We start from the raw sequence: 26415 nt of genomic DNA, 5'->3' as shown, positions 1-26415 counted from the left end.
ATATGCTTGGATTCCTATTTTTACTTATTTGTAAGTTCCATTAATTACTGTGATCAAATTTGGCTAGTAGAGTTCCTTTAAGCTGACTTTTATGTCAAATTGACATCTCCCCTTCATTCTTTTTTTTTTTAACAGAAGCTCTGTGAGAGATTCTTTCTACATCTGTTAATTCTCAATTGCCTTCAGCTCAAAATAATTTTCATTCCAAAGTGGCAGATATTGGGGTGGCATATTATAATCCCCTTCAGTGTTGTTCAAAATTTTGTGTTTTGGGCTGAAGGGTAGCCAAATATGCCACCCCAAAATATGCCCCTTTGGCATGCAGATCATTCTGAGCTGATTTTTTTTCTTTCTCAGTAAACTTTATTTTTTTAATATGAAATTTATTGTCAAATTGGTTTCCATACAACACCCCAATTTGACAATAAATCCTCTTCATTCTTTGAGTACTTCCTTACTTTCTAGTACAAGATCTTTTATTTATTTATTTATTTATTTATTTATATTTTTAATGTCTATTTATTTTTGAGAGAGAGACAGAGAGTGAGCAGGGGAAGGAGAGAGAGAGAGAATGAGACACGGAATCCTTAGCAGGCTCCAGGCTCTGAGCTGTCAGCACAGAGCCTGACTTGGGGCTCGAATTCAAGAACCACAAGATCATGACCTAAGCCGAAGTCAGATGTTCAACTGACTGAGCCCCCAGGCACCCCCTAATACAAGATCTTTTAGACCCATCTGGTATATTTTTTTGACACCAAGCTGTTAATTCTGACACTATTTACCTAGAGATAGTGTCATATTCCAAAAGTTAAGGACTCAGTCCTATAAGACTGCCCCTCATTTCACACACCCTTGCAAGTCCAGGTTGTTACCTGCGCTTCTGACAGCTATAAATTGGAGGTTCCCACAACCTTCAGAGGTTTAGTAATTTGCTAGAGCACCTCACAGAGCTCAGGAAAACAGTTTATTTACTAGATTACTGGTTTATTATAACCCAGGAACAGCCAAATGGAAGAGATGCAAAAAGCAAGGAATGGGGTAAAGTGTGAGGCTTCCATGCTTTCTGGGTGCACCACTCTCTCTCCCTCTTCAAGAGTTCACCAACCTGGAAGCTCTTTGAACCTGGTCCTTTTGAGTTTTATGTAGGTTTCATTACATATATTCTGTTGATTAAGTCATTGGCAATACTGGTGATTGCACTTAATCTCCAGCCTCTCTTCACTGAGTTTGGAGGTGGAGGTTGGGAGATGGGTCTAAGTTTTAACCTTTTAATCACATACTTGGTTCCTCTGATAACCAGCCCCATCCTTAGGGGGCTTTCCAAAAGACATATCATTAACATAAATAAGGTATGGTTGAAAGGTGCTTGTTATGAATACCAAAAGCCACCCTAATAGCTCTTACCATTTAGGAAATTCTAAGGGTTTCAAGAGCTCTGTGTGAGAGTCTAGGTGGAAGAGCAAATATATACTTATTAATCATAATATCACACCTATTTTGTGTTTTCCCTGCCTCAGCCCTGGAGTCCACCATTTCTCAAAGGAACCTTCATTCCTTTTGTGGAAAACAGTACTAAAAGCTAAATTCTGGGTTCTAGGTATGTTATTGTTTCTAAGCTGTCAAAACTGACAGAGCTAGGAACCATATGCATGCAGACACACATCTATCTACTTACCTACATACCTACCTACCTATACCTATCACATGTGTGTGTGCTCCACATATCTGTACATATAAAAAAAACCACGTGAGTTCATACAGTTACTTTTCATTTTCTTCTTTCCTTTTTCTGCATTTTTGTATTTATTTTCTGACTGAGAAACCTCTCGGCACACTTAGGGAATTTTCTTATTTGCTCAATTCCTTGTTGATCAATTCTTGTCATTATTCATTATAAGGTTCAAGCTGTCTCATAACTGGCTAGTGGAGCCTCTTCATCCTAGTTCCTATGTCCCCATCAGTTTCTGAGCACATTTGAATACACAATGTTCCAGATTCACCTGTACTTTCTCTGCTCCAACCCTGGAATCAGCCATTTCTCCAAGTTCATTTCAGTGAGAAATGCCATTTAACACTGGGATCTAAGCCCTAAGAGAACTCATTGCTTATGAAGTGTCATTGCTTCTAGACATTTTAGAACTAGAAAACATACACAAAAAGTATAAAAAATATACAAGCTAACAGATTCTTCTTATCCAGTCCAGTAAGATTTCCCTCCACCTTTCCTCCATTCCAGTTTCTTTCTGGTCTTCCACAGTGCATACTGTGGCTAATGACAGCATGAATTTATTATTATTCATTTGCTTTTTCTTACCATCCACACAAACAAGCTTTGGAATTGCCTCTTTTTCTTAAAGAAAATCGTGTGTGTGTGTGTGTGTGTGTGTGTATTTATATGTATATATGTGTATACACACACATATAAACAAAGGTTCCTCTTTTTGTTCCCTTTCTGCTGTGCTGAGTCTTTAGCCTTTGCTGACATTTTTGTGATGCTTCCTCCGTAAAAGGGGGAGAGCAAAAAGTATCCAGGAAGCCGCCAAAGACCCAGACCCGCAGGCAAAAGAGTGCCTCACTCTAGGCCCAGGGTGGGATCTGTGGGCTCATAGGGCTGTAACCAGGTGTCACGGTCATCCTCTTCCAGGTCTTGTGTCCCCCTAATAGGCAATGGACAGATGGTTAGGGGATCCGGGTGTTCACCACCGTCGTGAGCTCTGGGCCTGAAATACGCACAGAGCGTGCCTGAGAAGGTGTCGGTAAAGGTGAAGATGTGGGAGCCGTCGGACACGTTGAAGAAGGACAGTTTTCCTGCCTCCCAGTCCAGGAAGATGCCCACACGCCGGGGCGGCACGCGCAGGGTGAGTGCGATGCGGTGTGGGTCCAGGACGAAGTACTCACAGTGGTTCCACAGCCCCATCACCCAGTAACCGCTGGCCGGGCTTAGGCGCACTGGCCCCAAGCGGGGAACTGCAGCCAGACACACACCCAGGAACCAGCGGCTGCGCCGTCCCACATACACTTCCCAGTAGTGTCGGCCAGTTGAGAAGCGCTCACAGCTCAGCACGCACGTCTGCTCAGAGAACCGCTGCTGGTCCCCCGCCACAGAGCCGGACACTGCTGTGCAAGAGGACACGCTCTTGCCATCCCCGGAGACCTCCAGGCTGCGGTGCGCCGAGGCCGGATCAAGGGTTACATGCACTGTGCAGAGGCACGGGTTTAAGGTTTGTGGAGGACGGTTCTGGGCCCTGCCTGTCCCCTTCCCTGACAAGTAAACCCTAGTGCTCCTGGTGGTCATTCCCACCCTAAAACCACCCCTGTTTACTGAAGCAGCTTGCAAGTCACTCCTGAGCACCTGAAAGCTGCAGGAGGAATCATATTTCTTTCCTGAAGCTTCCTGAATGCCATACTAGGTGCCACGGAGAGCAGAGATAGAAAACAAGATAGATTCGTGGAGATGGAGGCAGGCTCACTTCTCCCAACTCCTGGTCAAGGTGAAGAGGCTCCTGGCTGGTCCAATTCCTGGATGCCACCACTCTGTGTGACCTTGAGATCATCATGTGAACTCTGAGCCTCAGTTTTATAGCAATGTTAGGATTTTAAAATGGAAAGGGACCTCTGAGATCATCTGGTCCAGTGCCCTGCACTTCAACACCTCACCCCTCAAAGCACACCCATTTGATAGATGAGAACCTTAAGGATTTCTTTCAGATAAGAGGTTCCTACAAACAGGCCCTAGCAGCCTTCCTGCCAGATGAAAACAAATCTGGTAAAACACAGAAAATGATGTGCTTTTAAAGAAGATATGCGCATGTATGAGTATAATGTGCATGCACAAAAATGTGCATGTGTGAGTATAATCAGATGTGCACATGCAGTCATGTGTCATGTCGTATGTGTGCAAAGGTAGGATTATGCTGTATGTGTGTGTGTGTGCATGCAGGCTCCATACTTGGCTCTTGGACAGACCCTTCCTCTAATCTCAGATCTCTCCACCTCCCTCGTGTTTAAAATCCAGCCAACCCAATCACAAGTTACAGTCCCTTGACTTCAGTTACCTGCATATTGTTGGGCTGCTCTCCACTCTGAAACCAAGCAGAAAGGAAAACAGGTTTAGAGATCTGAGCCAGTAACTCTAGAACGTTGAGGGAGACTCAAGATGCATGAGGAATGACACAAACCCAATGATCTCCTTCCTACTGTGACAGGTAGAGTCCAGACTGGTCTGGGTTCACCATGGCATTTCTCTGGGAATTTAGAATTGGGTAGGTGGGTGGTGTCAGTGCTGGGTTATACCAAATCTGTATGCAGTCTAACCTTGTGCTGAGAAAGGCAGGAGAACAAAGGATGTAGGCAAAGAGAACCAATACAGGTGGCTGAGATGCCCTGAAAGTTGCACATGAAGTTTCAATCTGACCAGCAGGCTCAGCCCAAGGGGGCCTGGTTGAACATGGCTCCTGTCTTAACATGTCCTTGAGACATTCTGTCTTGCATCCTTTCTTAATATGAACAATTCTGAGTTGATTTCTGTTTTGTTTTATCTTATTTTGCTTTACAACAGAGAAATCAAATCACAAAATAGCAAAAGTAATAGAAGTTTTCAGAGATTTATAAATTTATAGCAGGGCCTTTCAAACCTGTTTTTACATCAGAATAACTAGTAGAACTTTATTTTTTTTTTTTTAAGTTTATTTTGAGAGAGCAAGCTAATGGGGGAGGAGCAGAGAGAGAGGGAGAGAGAGAATCCCAAGAAGGCTCAACACTGTCAGTGCAGAGCCTCATGTGGGGCTCGAACTCCCATGATGTGGGACATCATGACCTGAGCCAAAGTCAGACGTTTGACTGGGCCACTTAGGCACTTTGGATTTTTTAAAAGGATTTTGTAAATTTAACCTAAAATTTAAAATGGACCTAAAAATGTCCGTTCACTTTTAAAAATGTCCATTCACTCCCAGAAAAGGAGAATAACTTGTACTTTTGGGTACAAAAGCCATAGCAGTGAAAACAATGAAGTAATAGGTGGTCAAAATATAGTCCTATCTACACATGGGAACCAAATATTAACTAAGAGCAATACCCACATCAATGGGGAAATCACAGATGATGTAGTAGATGGCGACCTTCAGATGGATTAAAGACATACACATAACACATATAAAGTGAACAGAAGAAAGTGGAAGAGAGTATCTTTGTGACCTAAGTGTGAGGAAGTTTTCCTTCAGTAGAATTTCAAAAACACCTGACATAAGGTAAAAATTTGATGAAGATATATCTGCATAAGAATATTAATCCCTCACTGGTATTAAACATTGTAAATTCCTTCTTTAATCTGTCACCTGCTATCAGCTATGTCCATGGTTTCCTACTGAAAAGAAATAATTAATTTTGATAAAATCTAATTCATCAAATTTTTATCTTATGACTTGAGTTTTTTAAACTTTGTTGGTGATATGAGTATGTATGTACACATGTCTCCTTGAATCAATAAAAGAAAGATAGTAACCTCATACTAAAAATAGCCAAAGGACATGAACTGGCAATATTAAAAAAAGGAAGCCCCGAAAGTCATCTAGCATATGAAGAGATGCCCAAACTTCTTAGTGTCCAGAGGAGGACACACTGAAAGAACAATGAGCAATCACTCATCTCTATTGACAAGCTAACTTAGAAAGCTGGCTCATATGGGATGTAGCATGTGGAACCTCCATGCACTGCCAAGGCAGGATGATGATACTGCCTTTGGGGGATCCCTCTATCCCATATCCCCTCCCCCATGGACCAGCAATTCCCTTCCTGGGTACACATCCCAGAGAAATATCCACATAAAGCCAGAAGGCAACACATTTGAAGCTATTCAGTCAGCAATCTGTGTGGTGGTATGGAGTTAGAGGCAGGCTGGATGTCTGTTCCAAGAAGGTGGCTGGCTAAAATGGAGTACTCCACAGCAAGGAGACATAGACCAGATGTGGTGGCAGGGACGGGTATTAAAACACAGTGATGAGTGAAAAAAGCAAGGAACAGCACAAGACTGTAAATATCATTTACAGAAACTAAAATGCTTGTGCACAAAGAAGAAATTCGCCTTTTGCAAGAATACACACAAAATAAAGCTACATATTAGACTGCTTTATGTAGGGAATGGAAGAAGGTATAGGGGAAAATATTTACATATAGGTCAACATGCCCATTCTAGACCCACAAGTCACAGTCTTTGAGGGTCGGTACCAGGATCTAGATGATTCTGATGTGCAACCATAATTTTCACCAATGGCTTACAATATGCTTACACCTCAGGACGATATGAAAGTAAGAGCAAAACTAGAATATAACTTCTATTAAGTGACATACATTAATGCATGCCATGTGCCTGTGGAATAAACCAGAATGAAGCGTGGTTGGTTAGTCAGAGTGAGTGACTGGGATGTTGAGATGTAAAGTGGACAGTGCGAGGGAGACAGATTTCACTCACCAGCCTGGCCTTCAGCCCTTCTCCAGTCTGAAGCAGTCATGGAAAAATGGAATCAGAACATCAGGTCAGTGCTGCTTCCCTGCTCACACACTGCATTTTGCACCCACCCCTGCCCTTCTCCCCTTTCTCCTGACACCCACATTGCTATCAGCATTTTCTCCCGCCACCCACATTGCTATCAGCATTCCATACTGGGCATCATAGTTGGTTGGGATATGAAAAGAACATACATGGAAAATCAGATGCTAAAAGATAGACAAGAAGAAATAATCCCAAAAGGGGTCACTTACCAAGCTCTTTCTGAAGCTTCCCTGTAAGCAAAACACACAGAGAAAACATCAGTCTTTGGGTAAGGGGAACTACCTTCCCAAGGTAGGCCACTGGGAAGAGGTTTCTTAGTCTTAAACCACTGCTCACCACATCTCATCTTAGTCTCTGTACCACCAATCTACGGGATTCTTATGCTTCATCCTATTCTTTGCTTTAAGGCAAAAATCTGCACAAGGCTGGAAAAGAAAAACAGGTCCTGATACTAAGGGGCTTCTTTCCAGGGCTCATGTCTGGTTTGAGGGACTACTGCTCTTTTGCCCTGAAATCAGAAACTTTTCCTAGGGAGGAGGTCCTTCATAAGTCCAGGCATTGAACACAGCCTGTGTAAGCCTCAGGGTCACTTACTAGGTACACTATTTAAAAGACTGGGAAGACATCACACTCAATTATTTCCCCTGGCCAGATATTAAGACCTTGATATTTTACCACTACAAATGCATTCCTTTGACTTCTCCACCTTATGTCTCATTTTAAAAGTAAATCATTCTAGCAAGAAGCTTGGGAAGATGACAGAGGTGGAGGACCCTGAGTTCACCCCATCCCATATTTTCAACTAGACATCATCTACATCCAAGTTAATAAACTGGACAGCAATCTGAAGACTAGCAGAACAAACTCCACAACTAAACACAGAGATGAAGCTGCATCTGAAAGGTTAGGAAGGTCAGAAAGGTAAGGGAGGCTGTCTGTAGGAGAGAAGGAGCTGCACACATGGAAAGAGCAGAGAAATGGGCCCTTACACCAGGGTGTTCACACGTGGAAGAGTGAACCATATTTTAAATATTTTATTTATTTTTAATTTTTAAAATATTTTATTTTAAATTAAAATATTTTTAATATTTTAAAACCATAATATTTGGTTTTAAAAACCAGAGGGACTGAATTCTTTGAGTCTGTAAAACCAGTGGGACTTGGAGTCTGGAGTTTTAAAAGTCAGCTGACTCAGTTCTGGGCAAGTCCAAGGGTGAGTGATAGTTGGGTCACTGCCCTTAAGGAGACAGCAGCCCACACAGAGAGGCAACATAAAAATCACAGTTTACACAACACTGGAGACAAGCAGGAGACAGAGCTGTTCATACTGATTTCAGAGCATGTTAGGGGACTTCAAAAATGAGAGAGCTGGAAGATGCCATTTTCCTTCCCCAAACGCCAGCATAAACACAGAGCTACCTATGGGAGACAGGGCTGCACACTTTCTATAAAACCCACTAGCAGTATGCCATGTCCACAAGTTCTCCTGGGGACTAGCACACACCAACCAACTTACTAGCTTTGATCCTGGGCTCAGGGAAAATTTTGTTAAGCCATGTCACCTCCAGTCATACATCCCCAACCACTGTTGAGCACAAGTACCAGCCATGCCCAGCCATCCTTACTCTCTTGCCCAGGCTTTTGCCCCTAGAAACCCCATAACATAGCCACCAGCCCCTGGAGTGTTTCAGGGTATCTGGCATAGGATTAGTGATCCAGCACAAATTTTGCTAGCATTGTCACCCGGCTCCCAAGTTCCCCAGCAGTCATGCCCCCTTAGAGTTGACCTGCCTGGGTCCTACTAACATCACAGAGAGCAACAGCCCACAACAGGCAGCTAATTAGAGAAGACAACTACACTGAAAGGAAAAGTGACTCAAGACACAACAGCAGGACATAAACAACACATATTGGATACTCTCATGAACTGCCAGGTGTAGTGAAGAGGAGACAATGTACTGCAGGACACTCCAGGACCCCTTCTTCATAAAGTCACTACTTCCAAATTCAGAAGACACAGTTGAATTTCTTGAATAGAAGGAGAGATAAAGAATCTCCCAGACACACAAAAACTAAAGGACTTATGACCACTAAACAAGTTCTGCAAGAAATATTAAAAATGAATCTTTGAAGATGTGGTATATATAAAATGGAATATTACTCAGGCATAAAAAGTGTGAAATCATTTGCAATGACTTGGATGGAGGTGGAGGGTATACCATATGATTTCACTCCTGTGTGGAATTTAAGAAACATAACAAAGAAGGAAAGGGAAAAAAATAAGAGAGATAAAGGCAAACCAAGAAACAGATGTTAATTATAGAGAATAAACTGATGGCTACCAAGGGGAAATGGATGGAGGAGGGGTTAAATAGGTGATGGGGAATAGGGGATGTACTTAATATGATGACCACCAGGTGTTGTATGGAAGTGTTGAATCTGTTGAATCACTATATTCTTCAGCTGAAACTAATATTACAACATATGTTTACTAACTGAACCTAAACAAACACAAAAACAAAAAGACATAAGATGACAGAATGGTTAAAAAGGAAGACCCATCTGGGGGCATCTAGGTGGCTCAGTCGATTAAGCATCTGACTTCAGCTCAGGTCATGATCTCATGGTTCATGGGTTCAAGGCCCATGTTGGGCTCTGTGCTGACATCTCAGCATCCATGTTCATTAGGGAATTTGGTCTGTAGTTCTCCTTTTTAGTGGGGTCTTTGGTTTTGCAATCAAGTTAATGCTGGCTTCATACAATGAGTTTGCAACTTTTCCTTTTATTTCTATTTTGCTATTTATGCTTTGCTGTGCAGAAGCTTTTTATTTTGATGAGTTCCCAGTAGTTCATTTTTGCTTTTGTTTCCCTTGCCTCCATAGACGTGCTGAGTAAGAAGTTGCTGCGGCCAAGATCAAAGAGGTTTTTGCCTGTTTTCTCCTCAAGGATTTTGATGGCTTCCTGTCTTACATTTAGGTCTTTCATCCATTTTGAGTTTATTTTTGTAATACACATTCTTTTCAAGTCCGCACAGGATATTCTCCAGAATAGATCACATATTAGCCCACAACACAACCCTCAACAAATTCAAGATTGAAATCATACCGTGCAACTTTTATGATCATAATGCTATGAAACTAGAAAACAACCACAAGAAAAAAATATGGAAAGACTACAAATACATGGAGGTTAAACAGCATGATACTAAACAATGAATTTCTGGTCAACCAGAAATCAAAGAAGAAATTTAAAAAGTACATGGAAACAGATGAAAATGAAACCACAATGGGCCAAAACTTCTTGGATACTGCAAAACTGGTTCTAAGAGGGAAGTTGAGAGCAATACAGACCTACCTCATGAAGCAAGAAAAAGCTCAAACAGCCTAACCGTGCACCAAAGAGGTTAGAGAAAGAACAACAAACAAAACCTAAAACCAAAAGAAGGAAATAAATAATAAAGATTAGAAAATAATTAGGTGATATAGAAACTACAAAAACCATAGAACAGATTAATAAAACCAGAAGCTGGTTCTTTGAAAAAAAATCCATAAAATTTATAGCTCTTTATCCAGACTTATCAAGAAAAAAATAGAAAGGACTCAAATAAATAAATCACAATTGAGAGAAGAGAAAGAACAACCAACACCACAGAAATACAGTCATAAGAGAATATAATGAAAAATTGGACAAACAACAAATTGGACAACGTAGAAGAAATGGATAAATTTCTAGAAATATATAAACTACCAAAACTGAAACTGAAGGAAATAGAAAATTTGAACAGACTAATAACCAGCAAAGAAATTGAATCAGTGATCAAAAAAAAATCCCAACAAATAGAAGTCCAGAACCAGATGGCTTCACAGGAGAATTCTACCAAACATATAAAGAAGGGTTGATTTGGCCATACTTTTGTGTGTCCAATTCTGGGTTCTCTATTCCATTCCATTGGTCTATGTGTCTCTTTTTGTGCCAATACCATACTGTCTTGATGATTACAGCTTTGTAGTACAGGCTAAAATCCGGAATTGTGATGCTTCCAGCTTTGGTTTTCTTTTTCCACATTACTTTGGCTATTCAGGGTCTTTTGTGGTTCCATACAAATTTTAGGATTGCTTGTTCTAGCTCTGAGAAGAATTCTGGTGCTATTTTGATTGGGATTGCACTGAACGTGTAGATTGCATTGGGTAGTATGGACATTTTAACAATATTTGTTTTTCCTGTTCATGAGCATGGAATGCTTTTCCTTTTCTTTGTGTCTTCTTCAATTTCTTTCATAAGTTTTCTATAGTTTCCAGGATACAGATCTTTTACATCTTTGGCTAGGTTTATTCCTAGGTATTTTATGGTTCTTGATGCATTTGTAAATGGAATTGGTTCCTTGATATCTCTTTCTTTTTTTAATGTTTATTTATTTTTGAGAAAGAGAGAGACAGAGAGCAAGCAGGGGAGGGACAGAGAGAGAGGGAGATACAGAATCTGAATCAGGCTCCAGACTCTGAGTCATCAGCACATGCCTGATGTGGGGATAGAGCCCACAAACCATGAGATCATGACCTGAACTGAAGTCAAATGCTTAATTGACTGGGCCACCCAGGTGCCCCCCCCCCTTGATATCTGTTTCTGTCACTCCATTATTGGTGTACAGAAATGCAACTGATTTCTGTACACTGATTTTACATCTTGAGTCTTTGTTGAATTCATGTATCAGTTCTAGCAGTTTTTGGGTACAGTCTTTCAGGTTTTCCTGAAATGTAGAGTATCATGTAACCTGTGAAGAGTGAAAGTTTGTCTTTTTCTTTGCCAATTTGGATGCTTTTTATTTCATTTTGTTGCCTGATTGCTTAGTCTAAGACTTCCAACACTATGTTAAACAAAAGTTATGACAGTGGACATCCCTGTCATGTTCCTGATCTTAGGGGGAAAGCTCTCAGTTTTTCCCCATTGAGGATGATATTAGCTGTGGGCCTTTCATATATGGCTTTTATGATGTTAAGGTATGTTCCTTCTATCACAACTTTCTTGAAGGTTTTCATTAAGAAAGGATACTGTATTTTGTCAAATGCTTTTTCTGCATCTATTGATAAGATCATATGGTTCATATCCTTCTATTAATGTGATGTATCACATTGATTGATTTGCAGATATTGAACCAGCCCTGCAGCCTAGTAATGAATCTCACCTGATCATGTGCTATCAACAACAGTCAAATTATGGAAAGAGCCCAAATGTCCATAAACTGATGAATGGATAATGAAGATGTGGCATATACATACATACAACGGAGTACTACTTGGCAATAAAAAATAATGAAATCTTAACTTTTGCAACAACATGGATGGAACTGGAGGGTATTATGCTAAGTGAAATAAGTCAGTCAGAGAAAGACAGATATCATATGTTTTCACTCATATGTGGAATTTGAGAAACTTAACAGAAAACCATGGGGGAAGGGAAGGAAAAAAATAGCCACAAACTGAGACAGGGCCAAACCATAAGAGACTCTTAAATATAGATAATAAACTGAGGGTTGACGGAAGAGGGTAGGGTGGAGGGTAAAATGAATGACAGGCATTGAGAAAGGCCCTTGTTGGGATGAGCACTGGGTGTTGTATGTAGGTGATGAATCATGGGAATCTATTTCTGAAGCCAAGAGCACACTGTATATTCCGTATGTTAGCTAACTTGACAATAAATTATATTTTTAAAAAAGTAAAAAAAAAAAAGAAGAGTTAATACCTATTCTTTTCAAACTGTTCCAAAAAATATAAAAGAAAACTTCCAAATTCATTCCATGAGGGCAGTATTACCTTGATGCCAAAACCAGATAAAGACACCACGGAAAAAAAGAGAGAGAGACAGAGACAGACGGAGAACTACAGGCCAATATTTCTGATGAACATAGATGCAAAAATCCTCAACAAAATCCTAGCAAACCAAATCCAATAGTACTTTTAAAAAATCATTCACCATGATCAAGTGAGATTTATTCCTGGGCTGCAAGGGCACCATATTCACAAAGCAATCAATGTGATACATCACATCAATAAGAAAAAAGATAAGAACCATATGAGCCTTTCAATAGATTCATAAAAAGCATTTGACAAAGTACAACATCCACGCATGACAAAAACCCTCAACAAAATAGGTTTAGAGATAACATGCTTCCACATAATAAAGGCCATCTATGAAAAATCCACAGCTAATATCATCCTTAATGGGGAAAAATTGAGAACTTTTCTTCTACGGTCAGGAACAAGACAGGGATGTCCACTCTCAGCACTGTTATTTAACATAATCCTGGAAGTCCTAGCCTCAGTAATCAGACAACAAAAAGAAATAAAAGGAATCTAAACTGGTAAGGAAGTAGTAAGACTTTACCATTTGCAGATGACATGGTACTCTATATAGAAAACCCAAAAGACTCCACAAAAAAACTGCTAGAACTGATAAAAGAATTCAGTAAAGTGTCACAGTGTAACAAATCAACACATAGAAACCTGTTGCACTTCTATACACCAAGAATGAAGCACCAGAAATAAATTAAGGAATCAGTTCCATTTATAATTGTGCCAACATCAATAAGATACTTAGAGGGGCATCTGGGTGGCTCAGTCAGTTGAGTGTCCGACTTCGGCTCAGGTCATGACCTCACAGTTTGTGGGTTCGAGCCCTACATCGGGCCCTGTGCTGACAGCCCAGAGCCTGGAGCCTGCTTCCGATTCTGTGTGTGTCTCTCTCTCTGCCCCTCCTCTGCTCATGCTCTGTCTCTCTCTCTCTCTCTCTCAAAAATAAATAAACATAAAAAAAATTTTAATAAGATACTTAGAAATAAACCTACCCAAAGAGATAAAAGAACTGTATTCTGAAAACTATAAAACACTGATGAAAGAAATTTAAGATGACACAAAGAAATGGATACACATTTCATACTCATGGATTGGAAGAACAAATATTGTTAAAATGTCTATACTACCCAAAGCAATCTACACATTTGATGCAATCCATGTCAAAATATCAACAGCATTTTTCACAGATCTAGTACAAACAATACTAAATTTTGTGTGAAACCATGAAGAATAGCCAAAGATATCTTGAAAAGGAAAAGCAAAGCTAGGTGAATCACAATTCTGGACTTCATGTTATATTACGAAGCTGTAGTAATCAAAACAGTATGGTATTGGCACAAAAATAGACACACATAGATCAATAGAACAGAACAGAAAACTCATAAATGAACCTACAACTATATGGTCAGTTAATCTTCAACAAAGCAGGAAAGAATATCCAATGGGAAAAAAACAGTGTCTTCAACAAATGGTGTTGGGAAAACCAGACAGCAACATGCAAAAGAATGAAATGGACCACTTTCTTACACGATACACAAAAGTAAATTCAAAATGATTGAAACACTTAACTGTGAGACAGGAAACTATTAAATTCCTAGGAGAACACAGGTAGTAACATTTTTGACATTGGCCACGGCAATTTCTTTCTAGATACATCTCCCAAGGCAAGGAAAACAAAAGCAAAAATAAACTATTGGGACTTCAGCAAAATAAAAAACATCTTCACAATGAAGGAAACAATCAACAAAACTGATTGTTTCGTGAATCTGATAAATTACTCACACTTCCTTGCAAATTAGTATCCAAAATCTATAAAGAACTTATAAAACTCAACAACCCAAAACCAAATAAACATGAATAGACATTTTTTCCAAAGAAGACCAAGACATGGCCAAAAGACACATGAAAATATTCTCAATATCACTCATCATCAGGGAAATACAAATCAAAACCACAATGAGCTATCACACCTATCAGAATGGCTAAAATCAACAACTTAGGAAACAACAGGTGTTGGCAAGGATATGGAGAAAGCGGAACCCTCTTGCACTGTTGATGGGAATGCAAACTGGTGCAGCCACTCTGGAAAACAGTATGGAAATTTATCAGAAAGTTAATAGTATAGACCAATTATGATCCAGCAATTGCACTGCTAGGTAGTTATCCAAAGAATACAATGAATACAATGAATACAAAGAATACAATGCTCATTATTGCAGCATTATTTACTATAGCCATGGAAGCAGCCCAAATGTCCATCAATTGATGAATGGATAAAGAAGAAGTGGTGTGTGTGTGTGTGTGTGTGTGTGTGTGTGTGTAATGTAATATTATTTAGCCATAAAAAGAATGAAATCTTGCCATTTGCAAGACATGGATGAAGCTGCAGAGTATGATGCCAAGCAAAATAAGACAGAGAAAGAGAAATACTGTGTTATTTCACTCATATGTGGAATTTAAGAAACAAAACAAACAAGCAAAAGGTAAATGTAAGAGAGAAAGAGATAAAGACAAATCAAGAAATAGACTGGAACAAACAGAGGGGAGGTCGGTGGGGGTGGGTTAAATAGGTGATGGGGATTAAGGAGTGCACTTGTCCATATGAGCATTGGGTGATGCATGGATGTGTTGAATCACTATATTGTACACCTGAAATGAATATAACACTATGTTAACTAACTGGAATTAAAAACTTTTTAAAAAAGTAAATCCTCCTAGGGGCGCCTGGGTAGCTCAGTCAGTTGAGCATCTGACTTCAGCTCAACTCATTATCACCCAGTTCATGGGTTCAAGCCCCACATCGGGCTCTGTGCTGAACTCTTGCTCAGAGCCTGGAGCCTGCTTCAGATTCTGTGTCTCCTTCTCTCTCTGCCCCTCCCTTGCTCGTGCTCTCTGTCTCTCAAAAACAAATAAATGTAAAATTAAAAAATTAAAAAGTAAATCCTCCTAGGAAAGGCAACACTATACACTAATTTAGACCAGCGTGTTAATTACTTACTATAGTTGCCCTTCCACAGGACTAGGTGGACTACAACACAAGATTCTGGAACCTCATAATTTTGCCTGGAGTTTTATTGCAGCATGCAAGGTGGTTCCTGAGGTCTTCCCTCCACCCACCCACCCAATCCCCACACCTATTGTGGCTTTCTCCTCCATCTCCCCCTTCCTTTGGATTCACTCTACCCTCCTCTGTTCAGGCACACAGCCCATGGTGCCGAGTTCCTTGGGGAGAAAAGTGAATCTGATAAATTACCCACACTTCCCTGCAAATTAAACGTGCCTCCTTTCTCAGTATCATTTGCATTAAAAAGAGAAAGATATCCTAGGAAGATGAACGTTTAATGGTGGAATTGTAACCGAATCCTATAATTTGCAGGAGAGGGGCTGGCAGGGTTTGTCTGGGGGCGGGTCTGAAGTCAGACATACTTCACTGCTGCACGCGAGTTATTTGGGGGTGGAGAGGTGGGCGGAGCAGAAGGATGGGTTTAGAATTAGATTGTTGCGGTCCATCACTCTCCACAGGGAGCCTAAACTACTGGACACCTTCCACCCCGCACGCATCGGGTTACCCCACTAGTCGGTAGCCTCACTGTGGGCGTGGTACCCAGAACTTACCCAGCTCTTCTGTGAGTCTCCCTAGAGAAAAAACGAAGAAAAGAGGAAAATCTCAATTGATATACACTGAGGCTTCACTTCTCTAAAGTGCACAGACTCGGCCCCAGTGCGTTCTGAGGAACCAAGATGGGCTACACGCGAGGGAGGAGCGGGCTCCGTGGCAGGGGAAGTGGCAAAGCAAACCTCCGCCACCGCGTTTCTGTCTCACTTCCAAGCGCCCCGGGTCTTAAGTACTCGCCTTCCTGAACCAGCAAATTCCCCCTGTCCCCACCACCTTCAGCTAGTTAAGGGTGCGGGCAAAGAGCGCGCCTCTTTCCGTGCTTACCTTTGTCCTTCTCAGCCTGCTCCTTCAACTTTTCTGAAAAGAGGAAAGAAGGGGAGTGCACGTGACGGTACACACTCGCCTGCTGTTTCCAAGGCCCACCCCAGCCCCGCGTTTTCGCAAGACCGCACCTCTTCGGTGCCCTCTCAGCGGGCCTCCTCCTCCACCTTCCTTCCAGCAAAGCCTGAGCCTGGCGGGAGGCCCCACCCTGCCCCGTACCTTGGGACCTACGTTGCTTCTGAAAGAAGTACAGCGCCAGCGTCGAGAGAAAAGCCAGGAGGAATGGCAGTCCCACCAGAGACCCCAGGAAAGCTCTCTTCCAGGGTGAGGTTCCGGGTAAAAATGCATCTGGAAAACACCCCACAAGGAGTTGTTTCGCTTTAGGCACCACTAAACACTAAGTGAGAAGACTATTCTGGACCCAGCGTGCCGGAAATCCTTCCAAGTTGGCAGGCGTTAAACCTTCTGGGCAGCACCATAGCAATCTGTGAAAACAGGCATCGACAGCGGCCACACCACGCTCTCCCCAGGTAGGACCCTGAGGAATAGTGGCCAGCTCGAACTTGCTTAGTGGAAAAGGGAAATTGAAGGATGTGGAAGGGAGGTAGTGATGGACCCCACCTACTCTCCCAGCTTAGAACTTCTGTGACCATGGCTCTGTCCTCCCTCTACTCTCCACAATTGTCTTATATCTGAAGAACTTGAAAATCCAAGGTGTTGGTATCCAAAGAACAGTGAATTATTGCTCTCTACTGCTAGGGTCAACTCCACAAGTCATTTCATTTTGCCAACTTCTTACAAACACTTGCTTTTACTTCTCATCACACCTTTGGAAGAAATGTTAGCAAAATTGCTTAAGGGTTGACTACCAGTTCCCCCTTGTCCTCCCCAGGCTCACTGAGGAGGCTCTGCCCTGAAGCAAGATGTGGCCCAGGCCCACTCAGACAGGGGCTAGATGGCAAAGAGATACATGGAAAATGGAAGGTAACTCTTTCAAAATTTTTGTGGCAATTTAATGGAATAATTTGGTGTCTGTTAAAGATAATTATTTTTCAAGTGATGATTTTAGTTCAGTGGTCTTTTTAAAAATACATTTTTCTTTTTTATTGTGGTAAAATGTATAACATAAAATTTACCATCTTAACCATTTTTGAGAGTACAATTCAGTGGCATTAAGTTACTTTCACATTGTTGTGGATCATCATCATCATCCATCTCCACAACTCTTTTCAAATTCCCAAACTGACATTCTACTCGTTAAATACTAACTCCCCATTTACCAGCCACCCCAACTCAGTCTCTGGCAACTCCTATTCTACCTTCCATCTCTAAATGAATTTGATGACTCTAGTCACCTTACTGTAAGTGAATCAAACAATATTTGTCCCTTGGTGTCTGGCTTATTTCACAGCATGGAGTTTCCTCAAGAGTTAAAAATAGAACTACCTTATGATCCAGCAACTCACAATTAGATATTTACCCAAGGATACAAAAACAGAATTCAAAGGGATTACATGCACCCGTATGTTTATTGAAGTATTATCAACAATAGCCAAGATATGGAAGCAGCCCAAGTGTCCATTGTCTGATGAATGGATAGAGAAAACATGTATACATATACAATGGAATATTACTCTGCCATAAAAAGGATGAAATCTTGCTATTTGCAAAGACATAGATGGAGCTAGAGAGTATTACGCTAGGTGAAATAAATTAGTCAGAGAAAGAAAAATACCATATGATTTCACTCATGTGTGGAAATTAAAAAACAAAACAAAGGAACAAAGGGAAAAGAAGAGAGAAACAAACTCTTAACTATAGAGAACAAACTAATGGTTACCAGAGGGGAGGTTGGGTGAAGGATGGTTAAATAGGTGATGGGGATTAAGGAGCGCACTTGTCATGATAAGTACATCATCACTGGGTGATGTTTGGAATTGTTGAATCACTATGTTGTACACTTGAAACTAATATAACACTGTATGTTAACTAACTGGAATTAAAGTAAAAACTTTAAAAAAGTTATAGCCTTATTAATATACTATGTATGATATTCAAAAAAGTTGATTTTGTATAATCATTTGCATTAGTGTGCAATATTCATTTTCACTGCTTTTGTGTTTCCTACCTTTATACTGTCATTTTTGATCTCTTCTTTCCACACAAAGATTCCCTTTTAATATGTCTCCCAGGGCTGGTTTAGTAGGTCATTAACTCCTTAAGTTTTTGTTTGTCTGGGAAACTCTTTATCTTTCCTTCTATTCTTAATGATAGCCTTGCTAGATAGTGTATTCTTGGCTGCAGATTTTTCCCATTCAGCACTTTGAATAGTCATCATTCCCTTTTGGCTTGCAATGTTTCTATTAAAACTCTGCTAACCTTATGGGCTTTCCCTTGTAAGTTATTGACTTCTTTTGTCTTGGTGCTTTTAAGACTTTTTATCACTATATTTTGCAAATTTATTTTTTATTTCTAAAAAAGTTTTTTAATTTTTGTTTATTTTTGAGAGATAGAGAGACGAGCATGAGCGGGGGAGGGGCAGAGAGAGAGACAGAGACAGAGACAGAGACAGAGACAGAGACAGAATCTGAAGCAGGCTTCAGGCTCTGAGCTGTCAGCACAGAGCCCAATGTGGGGTTTGAACCCATAGACTATGAGATCATGACCCGTTTTGATCAGTAATGTCCTTCAGTCTTTTCTCAAGTCCAGTGATTATCCTTATGGTTATTGCTTTAATTTATCTATCAGGTATGTTACTTATTTCTGTTTCACTTAGATCTCTTTGTGATAATTTTCTCTGTCATTTTGTCTGCCTCTCTGTGTCTGTTTCTCTGTGTTAAGAAAGTTAGCTATGTTTTCTGCTTTTGAAAGTTACTTTATGAAGAATCGATCCTGGAGTGCCCTGCAGTACAGTGTCCCCTGTTTACAAGGAACAGGCACTTCAGGAAAACATCCTATGTGTTTTGCTTATGCCTTGCTGTTGAGTTTGAGTCAGTTTTCTTTTCAATGTAGTTGTCTTCCCTCACTCTTCTCTTGTTGTGGGCTATGCTTGCTGTCTGTGACATTAGTGGGACCTAGGCATGCTAGCTGTGATGGACACTTGCGAGTGCGGTGGAGGTGTTAGCAATATTTGCATTGGACCACTTCTCCTATGCCAGATCCCCCGGAGCACTGTGACAGCTGGGAGCTTTCACCAGGCTGGTAGGGAAATGAGGCTGGTCACAGCATTCAATGATGGCTGAGTGTGACTGAGTATGGCCCATGATGGTGGCTTGTGGTGCAGGGCTGGGCACTGCACTGCAGCTGGGCAGGGTAGGCTGTGGAGCTGTGCACCTGTCAGCTGGGTGGGATGCATGTGCAGCTTTAACAAAATTTGCCCTGAACTCTGGGTCAAGACTACAAGTGTCTGTGCAGCCTCACCTCCCACAGATGGCTCTGTGTTTATGCTGGGAGGTGGTGGAGAAAAATGTGCCTGCTAGCTCCCTCATTTTTGGAGAATTCCCCCAACACTCTCTGAAATCATTATGAACAGGTCTGACCTCTGTTTACCCCAACTTTGTGTCAACTGCCTTTTTTTATGTTGCCTCTGTGTGCAAGCTGCTGTCTTTTTAAGTGACCCAGCTGTCACACTTCCAGCTCACCCAATGCCAAATCAGCTGACTTTTAAAGCTCCAGGCTCCAAATCCCACTGTTTTTACAAACTCACAGAATTCAGCCTCTCCAGTTTTTAATGACAAACATTATGGGGAATAGTCTTCCCCATGTGAAATCCCTGGTGTGAGGACTTGTTTCTCTGCCCTCTCTATGTGGGTAACCTCCCTTTGCATTTTTGACTTTCCTAACCTTTCAGCTGCAGCTTCTTCTCTATATTTAATTGTGGAGTTTGTTCTGCAAGTCTTCAGATCACTCTCTGGTTTGTTGACTTGGATGTGGATGATATTTAGTTGTAAATGTGGGATGGGATGAGTTCAGGGTCTTCCAACTCTGTCATTTTCCCAAGTTCCTCTCTTCCTTATGGGTTTCTTAATAACATTTTCTTTTTTCTAGCTTACTTGATTGTCAGAATACAGCATATAATACATATAACATACAAAATGTATGTTAAGCTCCTATTTGTGTTATAAGTAAGGCTGCCAGTCAACAGTAGATTATTAATAGTTAAGTTTTGGGGAGTCAAAAGTGGTCAGCACTCTTAACCCACTGAATTGTTTAAGGTCAACTGTAATATAACTTTATTTATACCAATGAAAAATGCTCCATAGGTTAGGTTTATCCTCAAGACTTAAAACAATTGGTCATGAAAATTAAAACCTTCAGTGTGTGCCTTATAATAAAATTTTGGCCCTAGATAATGGCCTCACCCTTCAGCTCATTGCCTAACCATCTTCTTCCCTGACCTACCACTTTTAAATCCACATACACACCCTACCATGCCCTAGCACACTTCCCTGCTTCATTTTCTGTACAGCATCTAAAATACTTTTTTTTTAGCACCTAAGATCCTCTAACCTTACAATATAATTCACTCTTTTATTTGTATTTTCTCCACAGGAATGTGAACCTGAGTGCAAGAGTTCAATATTTATTGAGGGCTCTCAATAAATATCATTTAAGGGATGAAATTAGGAACACATGGGATCTCATGATGACCTCTAATTAATAGTTTCTGGATTTTAGGGCATGGACTTTAGTGCATAAGTTGGTTCCCTGGGGCCTCCCCTGCATACTGTTTGGGTGAGTGGTAGCTGTTGTACTCTTAGTAGGTTCCTGATATCCAAATCACTAACTTTTCAAGTGTCAAGACCAGCCCACCCCATAGACAGCCAGGCCCCAGTACCACTGTGCCCTTTTAGATGGCCTTTGGAACAATGTACAGGGAGAACATGATGAGTAAGAAGATGAGGGTTAGTTGGCACCAACTGACCTGCTATCTGGATGGTGAACTCTTTCTTCTGTATCAGGAGAGAGTTCTGGATGGAGCAGGACACATTACTGTGGGCACCCCCTTGAACAATCACAGATGTCTCCAGATTGAACAGGCCCTGGGCATCCTGGACTATGGCTTCCATCTTTGGAGGCAGGCACTGTCCTTTATGATCTTTCCACTGAGCCTGGGGCTTGGGGTACCAGCCACTGGAACTGCACTTCAGCTGAATGCCTCCCTCCTTGAAGCCCTCAAGGGAGATGTGAGGGTCTGAGCCCATCCCTGGGAAAAGCAAGAAGAGTGGGAAAGATCAGGCTCCTTCCCAGAAGTTGTACATGATGTTCATGCCACCACTCACCATCTGCAGTCATTATAAGGAATCATGACTGTGACTGCTCTTAACACACATGTGGGCTCACAGCCCCCACCTGTGGAATGTAAATTACAGTTTATTTTTAAGTTTATTTATTTATTTATTTTGAGAGACAGAGTATCTGCATGTGCAAGTTGGGGAGGGGCAGACAGAGAGGGAGAGAATTCCAAATAGGTTTCATGTTGTCAGTGTAGAGCCCCACATGGGGCTCAATCCCACAAACCATGATATCATGACCTGAGCCGAAATCAAGAGTTGGATTATTAACCTACTTAGCCACCCAGGTGCCCATAAATGATATTTTAAATTTGTGGTGCCATGTGGGACATGGGAACAGTAGTACCCATGAAGGACATTTGGAAATATTATGGGGGGCTATTTGGCCAAGAAGAGCTGCTGGAATTTAGTCATATTACATAAGGGACAGTCCCTTGAAGTAAAGAAAAATCCCACCCCAAATTTCAATATATTGTCCTCTGTCTCTCTTGAATCCCACCAGCATTCAAGTGCCTGTGTCACATGCACTCCTTTATTTCTCCATCCTGAGGAGCTAACTTTATATTTTGAATATGCAAAACATTAATATGTTTAGCAACATGCAGAGAATGAAACTAGACCACTTTCTTACACCATTCACAAAAATAAACTCAAAATGGAAAAAGGACCTGAATGTGACACAGGAAACCATCAAAACCCTAGAGGAGGAAGCAGGAAAAAACCTCTCTGACCTCAGCCGCCACAACTTCTTACTCGACACATCTCCAAAGGCAAGGGAATTAAAAGCAAAAATGAACTATTGGGACCTCATGAAGATAAAAAGGTTCTGCACTGCAAAGGAAACAATCAACAAAACTAAAAGGCAACCGACAGAATGGGAAAAGATATTTGCGAATCACATATCGGAAAAATGGTTAGTATCCAAAATCTATAAAGAACTCACCAAACTCCACACCCAAAAAACAAATAATCCAGTGAAGAAATGGGCAGAAAACATGAATAGACACTTCTCTAAAGAAGACATCCAGGTGGCCAACAGACACATGAAAAGATGCTCAACATCGCTCCTCATCAGGGAAACACAAATCAAAACCACACTCAGATACCACCTCTCATCAGTCAGGGTGGCTAAAATGAACAAATCAGGAGACTATAGATGCTGGTGAGGATGTGGAGAAACGGGAACCCTCTTGCACTGTTGGTGGGAATGCAAACTGGTGCAGCCACTTTGGAAAACAGTGTGGAGGTTCCTCAAAAAATTAAAAACAGATCTACCCTATTAACCAGCAAAAACACTGCTAGGAATTTACCCAAGGGATACAGGAGTGCTGATGCACAGGGGCACTTGTACCCCAATGTTTATAGCAGCACTTTCAACAATAGCCAAATTATGGAAAGAGCCTAAATGTCCATCAACTGATGAATGGATAAAGAAATTGTGGTTTATATATACGATGGAATACTACTTGGCAATGAGAAAGAATGAAATATGGCCTTTTGTAGCAACATGTATGGAACTGGAGAATGTTATGCTAAGTGAAATAAGTCATACAGAGAAAGACAGACAACATATATTTTCACTGTTATGTGGATCCTGAGAAACTTAACAGAAGACCATGGGGGAGGGGAAGGGGAAAAAAAAGTTGGAGAGAGAGGGAGCCAAACCATAAAAGACTCTTAAAAACTGAAAATAAACTGAGGGTTGATGGGGGGGTGGGATGGAGGGGAGGATGGGTGATGGGCATTGAGGAGGGGACCTGTTGGGATGAGCACTAGGTGTTGTATGGAAACCAATTTGACAATAAATTTCGTATTAAAAAAATAAAAATACATTAACATATTTAAAGAGCCATACTGTAAAAAAAATGTGTACCAGGAAAGCCCCAAACCTTTCTCCATCCTTTCCATCCATTGCACCTTCCCCCCTCTCAGGTAACCAGTTTCATTAGTTCCTAGTGTATCCTTCCTGTGTTCCTTTTGTGCAATGTTTATTTTTCCTCCCACAAAAGTTTATTTTTCCTCCCACAAAAAAGAGTGCTATAGAACTCTTTTGCACCTGTTTTTTTCTCTTGCCAACAACCTAGAAGTCACTCCACATCAGTTCATAGAGCTCCTCCTCATTTTTTCAGCTGCATACTGTGGATCATTCCAATGTGTGACATAGTCAACACCTACGCTTAGATACTAAGGTAGTTTCCACTGTTGTACAATTACAAATGATGTTACAAAGATTAAATTTATATGTATGCCTTTTTCATATTGGAGTTGTAGGAGGTGTATCTTCAGGGTAAACTCCTAGAGATGGGGTTGCAGTTTAAACGGTAGATGTGCAAGCTATCCTGTTAACTATTGCCAAATCCCCCTGCACTGGAGTTTTGCTTTCAACTTCATCATCAGGGTACAGAGCAGAAAGCCTGCTTCCCCTGTATGGTCAAACTGTTGAATTTTTGCCAATCTCTGAGGTAAAATATTGCGCATCAGGGTAGCTTTAATTTACCTTTCTTTCATGATGAGTAAAGGTGATCATCTTTTTATATGTTTAAGGGCCATTTGTATATATTTTTTGTGAACATTTATTTTGTTCATTTGCTAATGAATCTTTCTTTTTAATAGTTTTTTTTTAATTAGATATATTTTCCCTTTCTCCATGTTTCTCTGTCTACTCTTGAGCAAAGCAAATCTGTCCAAATGGACCCCTTTCTCTGTCTCTCCTACTGGGGCTTGGCTAGGTCACATACCTGCTACCTCCAGCTCCCAGACTGCTTCCCTAGAGAAGTTGCTGGAGAGGAAACGGCACCCATACAGGCCCTCATCAGCAGGAATGATGCCAAGGAGTTGCAGGTTCACACTACCATCCATGATATCATCTTTGAGGAGTTTGGTCCTGTTCTGGAACTGCACCATCTGCTGGCTGTAAAGCTCCTGCCGCCCCTGGTACAGGTGGACCACTTCAGAGGTCCGACTCCGGAACCAGCGGATCTCCATATCCTCAGCATCCAGGTATGGTGACAAGTGGCATGAGAACTCCACTTCTTCCCCCACAAGTGCCAGGATGGATTCCCCAGGGCCTACCACACTGACCTCCTCTAGGATGAGAAGCCAGAAAAACAGCCCAAATCAGTTCTCATCAAAGATAAATTTTTATCACATTCCTTTGCAGCTCAGGAATCTATAGTAAAAAACTCAAATGACAAAAGTAAGACACTTTACAGAACAATGGTCTTGGCTTCTTGAAGAGATAATTGTCACAAATAAGCCAAGTTAAAATATACACAAGGGATATTACAACCAGATACAATGTGTGGTGCTGGAGTGGTAATTTGTTTGAACCAACCCGTTGCAAATGTTGTTTTGGGGACAGTTATGTAAATATAGCCAGGACATTACATGAAAAGAAATCTTTGACCAAAAAAAAAAAAAAAGAGGCAAGTTTCAGAGCCATATGTACACTACTCTTTTATTTGATTAAAAAGTGACGTTTGCATAAAAACATGTGCAGGAAAAAAAAGGCCTGAAATGAGATATACCAAATGGTTGATGGTGATAATTTCTGCATGATGGGAATAGATGTTTTCTTATTTTTTCCTTCTCTGATTTTCTAATTTTTTATAATGCACATGTACAGCTTCTCTAATAACAAAGGTATTAAAATAATCTATGGGGGGCTCCTTGCTTCATGGATTTTCCTATCTAAAGGCCAAATCTTGCCTTCAAGATTTTTATTTATTAGAATTTTTTTATTTGATCACCCTCGTAAATGGTGTCTCCATGTGGTTCTTTTACTCCCTGTTTTTTGAAATTTCCATGAGAATTGCCATTCCTGTAGCAGTCCCTTTGCATATTGTTTCCTGCCACTCAGCATGCCCTCACTCTTCTTTCTGGCTTCACCTTTTCTCATACCTCTTTTTCTTCCTTTGAAGCTCAGCTAAAACCCAATCCCAAAGCTCTCCTTTCATGGATCCTTCCCATCCTTCACTTTGCTCATAGAATATAGTGGTGATTTTTTTTGTTCGTCCCATTTGAGACTCCTTCCTGCCCTCTGGGAATAGCCCTAACACACTTCCTACTAGCTTCCCTTTTCAGATTCTCTCAAGTTGTCTCTTCACCCACACTTGATGCCTGGCCCTCTCCTTGGGGCATGACCTGCCTCAGTTAACACTCCATCTGTCATCTTCTTGAAAAATATATGTCCTTAAAGGGTCCACTCAAACAGTACCTTCTCTCTAGGGTTCTTCTTGGCTTTTTGGAAAAGACAGGTTTGTCTCTTACCTGTGCTCACAAATCTTTGGGTATGTTTCTCTTGCAGCCTTGTTCACATCCCTGAACAGATTTTATGTCACATCTGTCCCCCTCCCTTGACCTTCTTAAGGACCTGGGATGTGCCTCATCATTTTGGTATCCCTGGTTTCCAGCTCAGGGAATTCGAGAATTATGTTTGCATAATTAGTGTATCATCTCTGTTGGCTGCTTCTTTCATGAAAGCTGTTAAGCCTGAGGGCCTTCCTACCCTTCAAAAGCTATGGCTTATATTTGGGAGTGGAGCACTTGGCATGGCCTGGTAGGGTATGGATTTCAGCTCTGGAAGCACCTGGCAGGAGGGGTGGGCAGAAGTGGAGGTGCGCATGGCCTGGCTGGCTGGGCTGCAAGTTTGACACACTACCTGAGTTCATCTTTCCAGGCCAAAGAAGAAGAAGGAGATGTGTGAATAAGAAGAGATTGTTGGTCAGAGGTACTTGCTGGGAGAAGTCTGGCAAGACTGAGAAATCCACCATTTCTTCTTGGCAGTGG

The 26415-nt window shown here is 41.1% G+C and overlaps 1 protein-coding gene across 1 annotated transcript; it reads right to left on the bottom strand.

Moving 5' to 3' along the window:
- Positions 1-1927: 1927 nt before the first annotated feature.
- Positions 1928-26415, bottom strand: BTNL9 (butyrophilin like 9). Its single transcript, XM_049648423.1, has 10 exons — positions 26288-26415; positions 24366-24713; positions 21258-21539; positions 16553-16681; positions 16337-16369; positions 16012-16032; positions 6757-6777; positions 6467-6493; positions 4056-4082; positions 1928-3198 (listed from the first exon to the last, which is right to left on the bottom strand). Exons 1-10 carry the CDS (start codon positions 26397-26399, stop codon positions 2573-2575), a joined length of 1626 nt encoding a protein of 541 aa, XP_049504380.1. The 5' UTR covers positions 26400-26415; the 3' UTR covers positions 1928-2572.

Source organism: Panthera uncia (assembly GCF_023721935.1).
Source record: "Panthera uncia isolate 11264 chromosome A1 unlocalized genomic scaffold, Puncia_PCG_1.0 HiC_scaffold_17, whole genome shotgun sequence".
NCBI lineage: Eukaryota > Metazoa > Chordata > Mammalia > Carnivora > Felidae > Panthera > Panthera uncia.
The sequence above is the reverse complement of the archived record's forward strand: the minus strand, read 5'-3'. Positions and strand labels throughout refer to the sequence as shown.

Excerpts from the sequence above, each read along its gene's own strand:
- BTNL9 (XM_049648423.1), bottom strand. The coding sequence starts at position 26,399 with ATGGTGGATTTCTCAGTCTTGCCAGACTTCTCCCAGCAAGTACCTCTG. Across the intron at positions 16,370-16,552 it reads GAAGCAACGTAGGTCCCAAG|AAAAGTTGAAGGAGCAGGCT; the intron begins GTACGGGGCAGG and ends TCCTCTTTTCAG. Across the intron at positions 6,778-16,011 it reads GAGACTCACAGAAGAGCTGG|GGAAGCTTCAGAAAGAGCTT; the intron begins GTAAGTTCTGGG and ends TTTTGCTTACAG.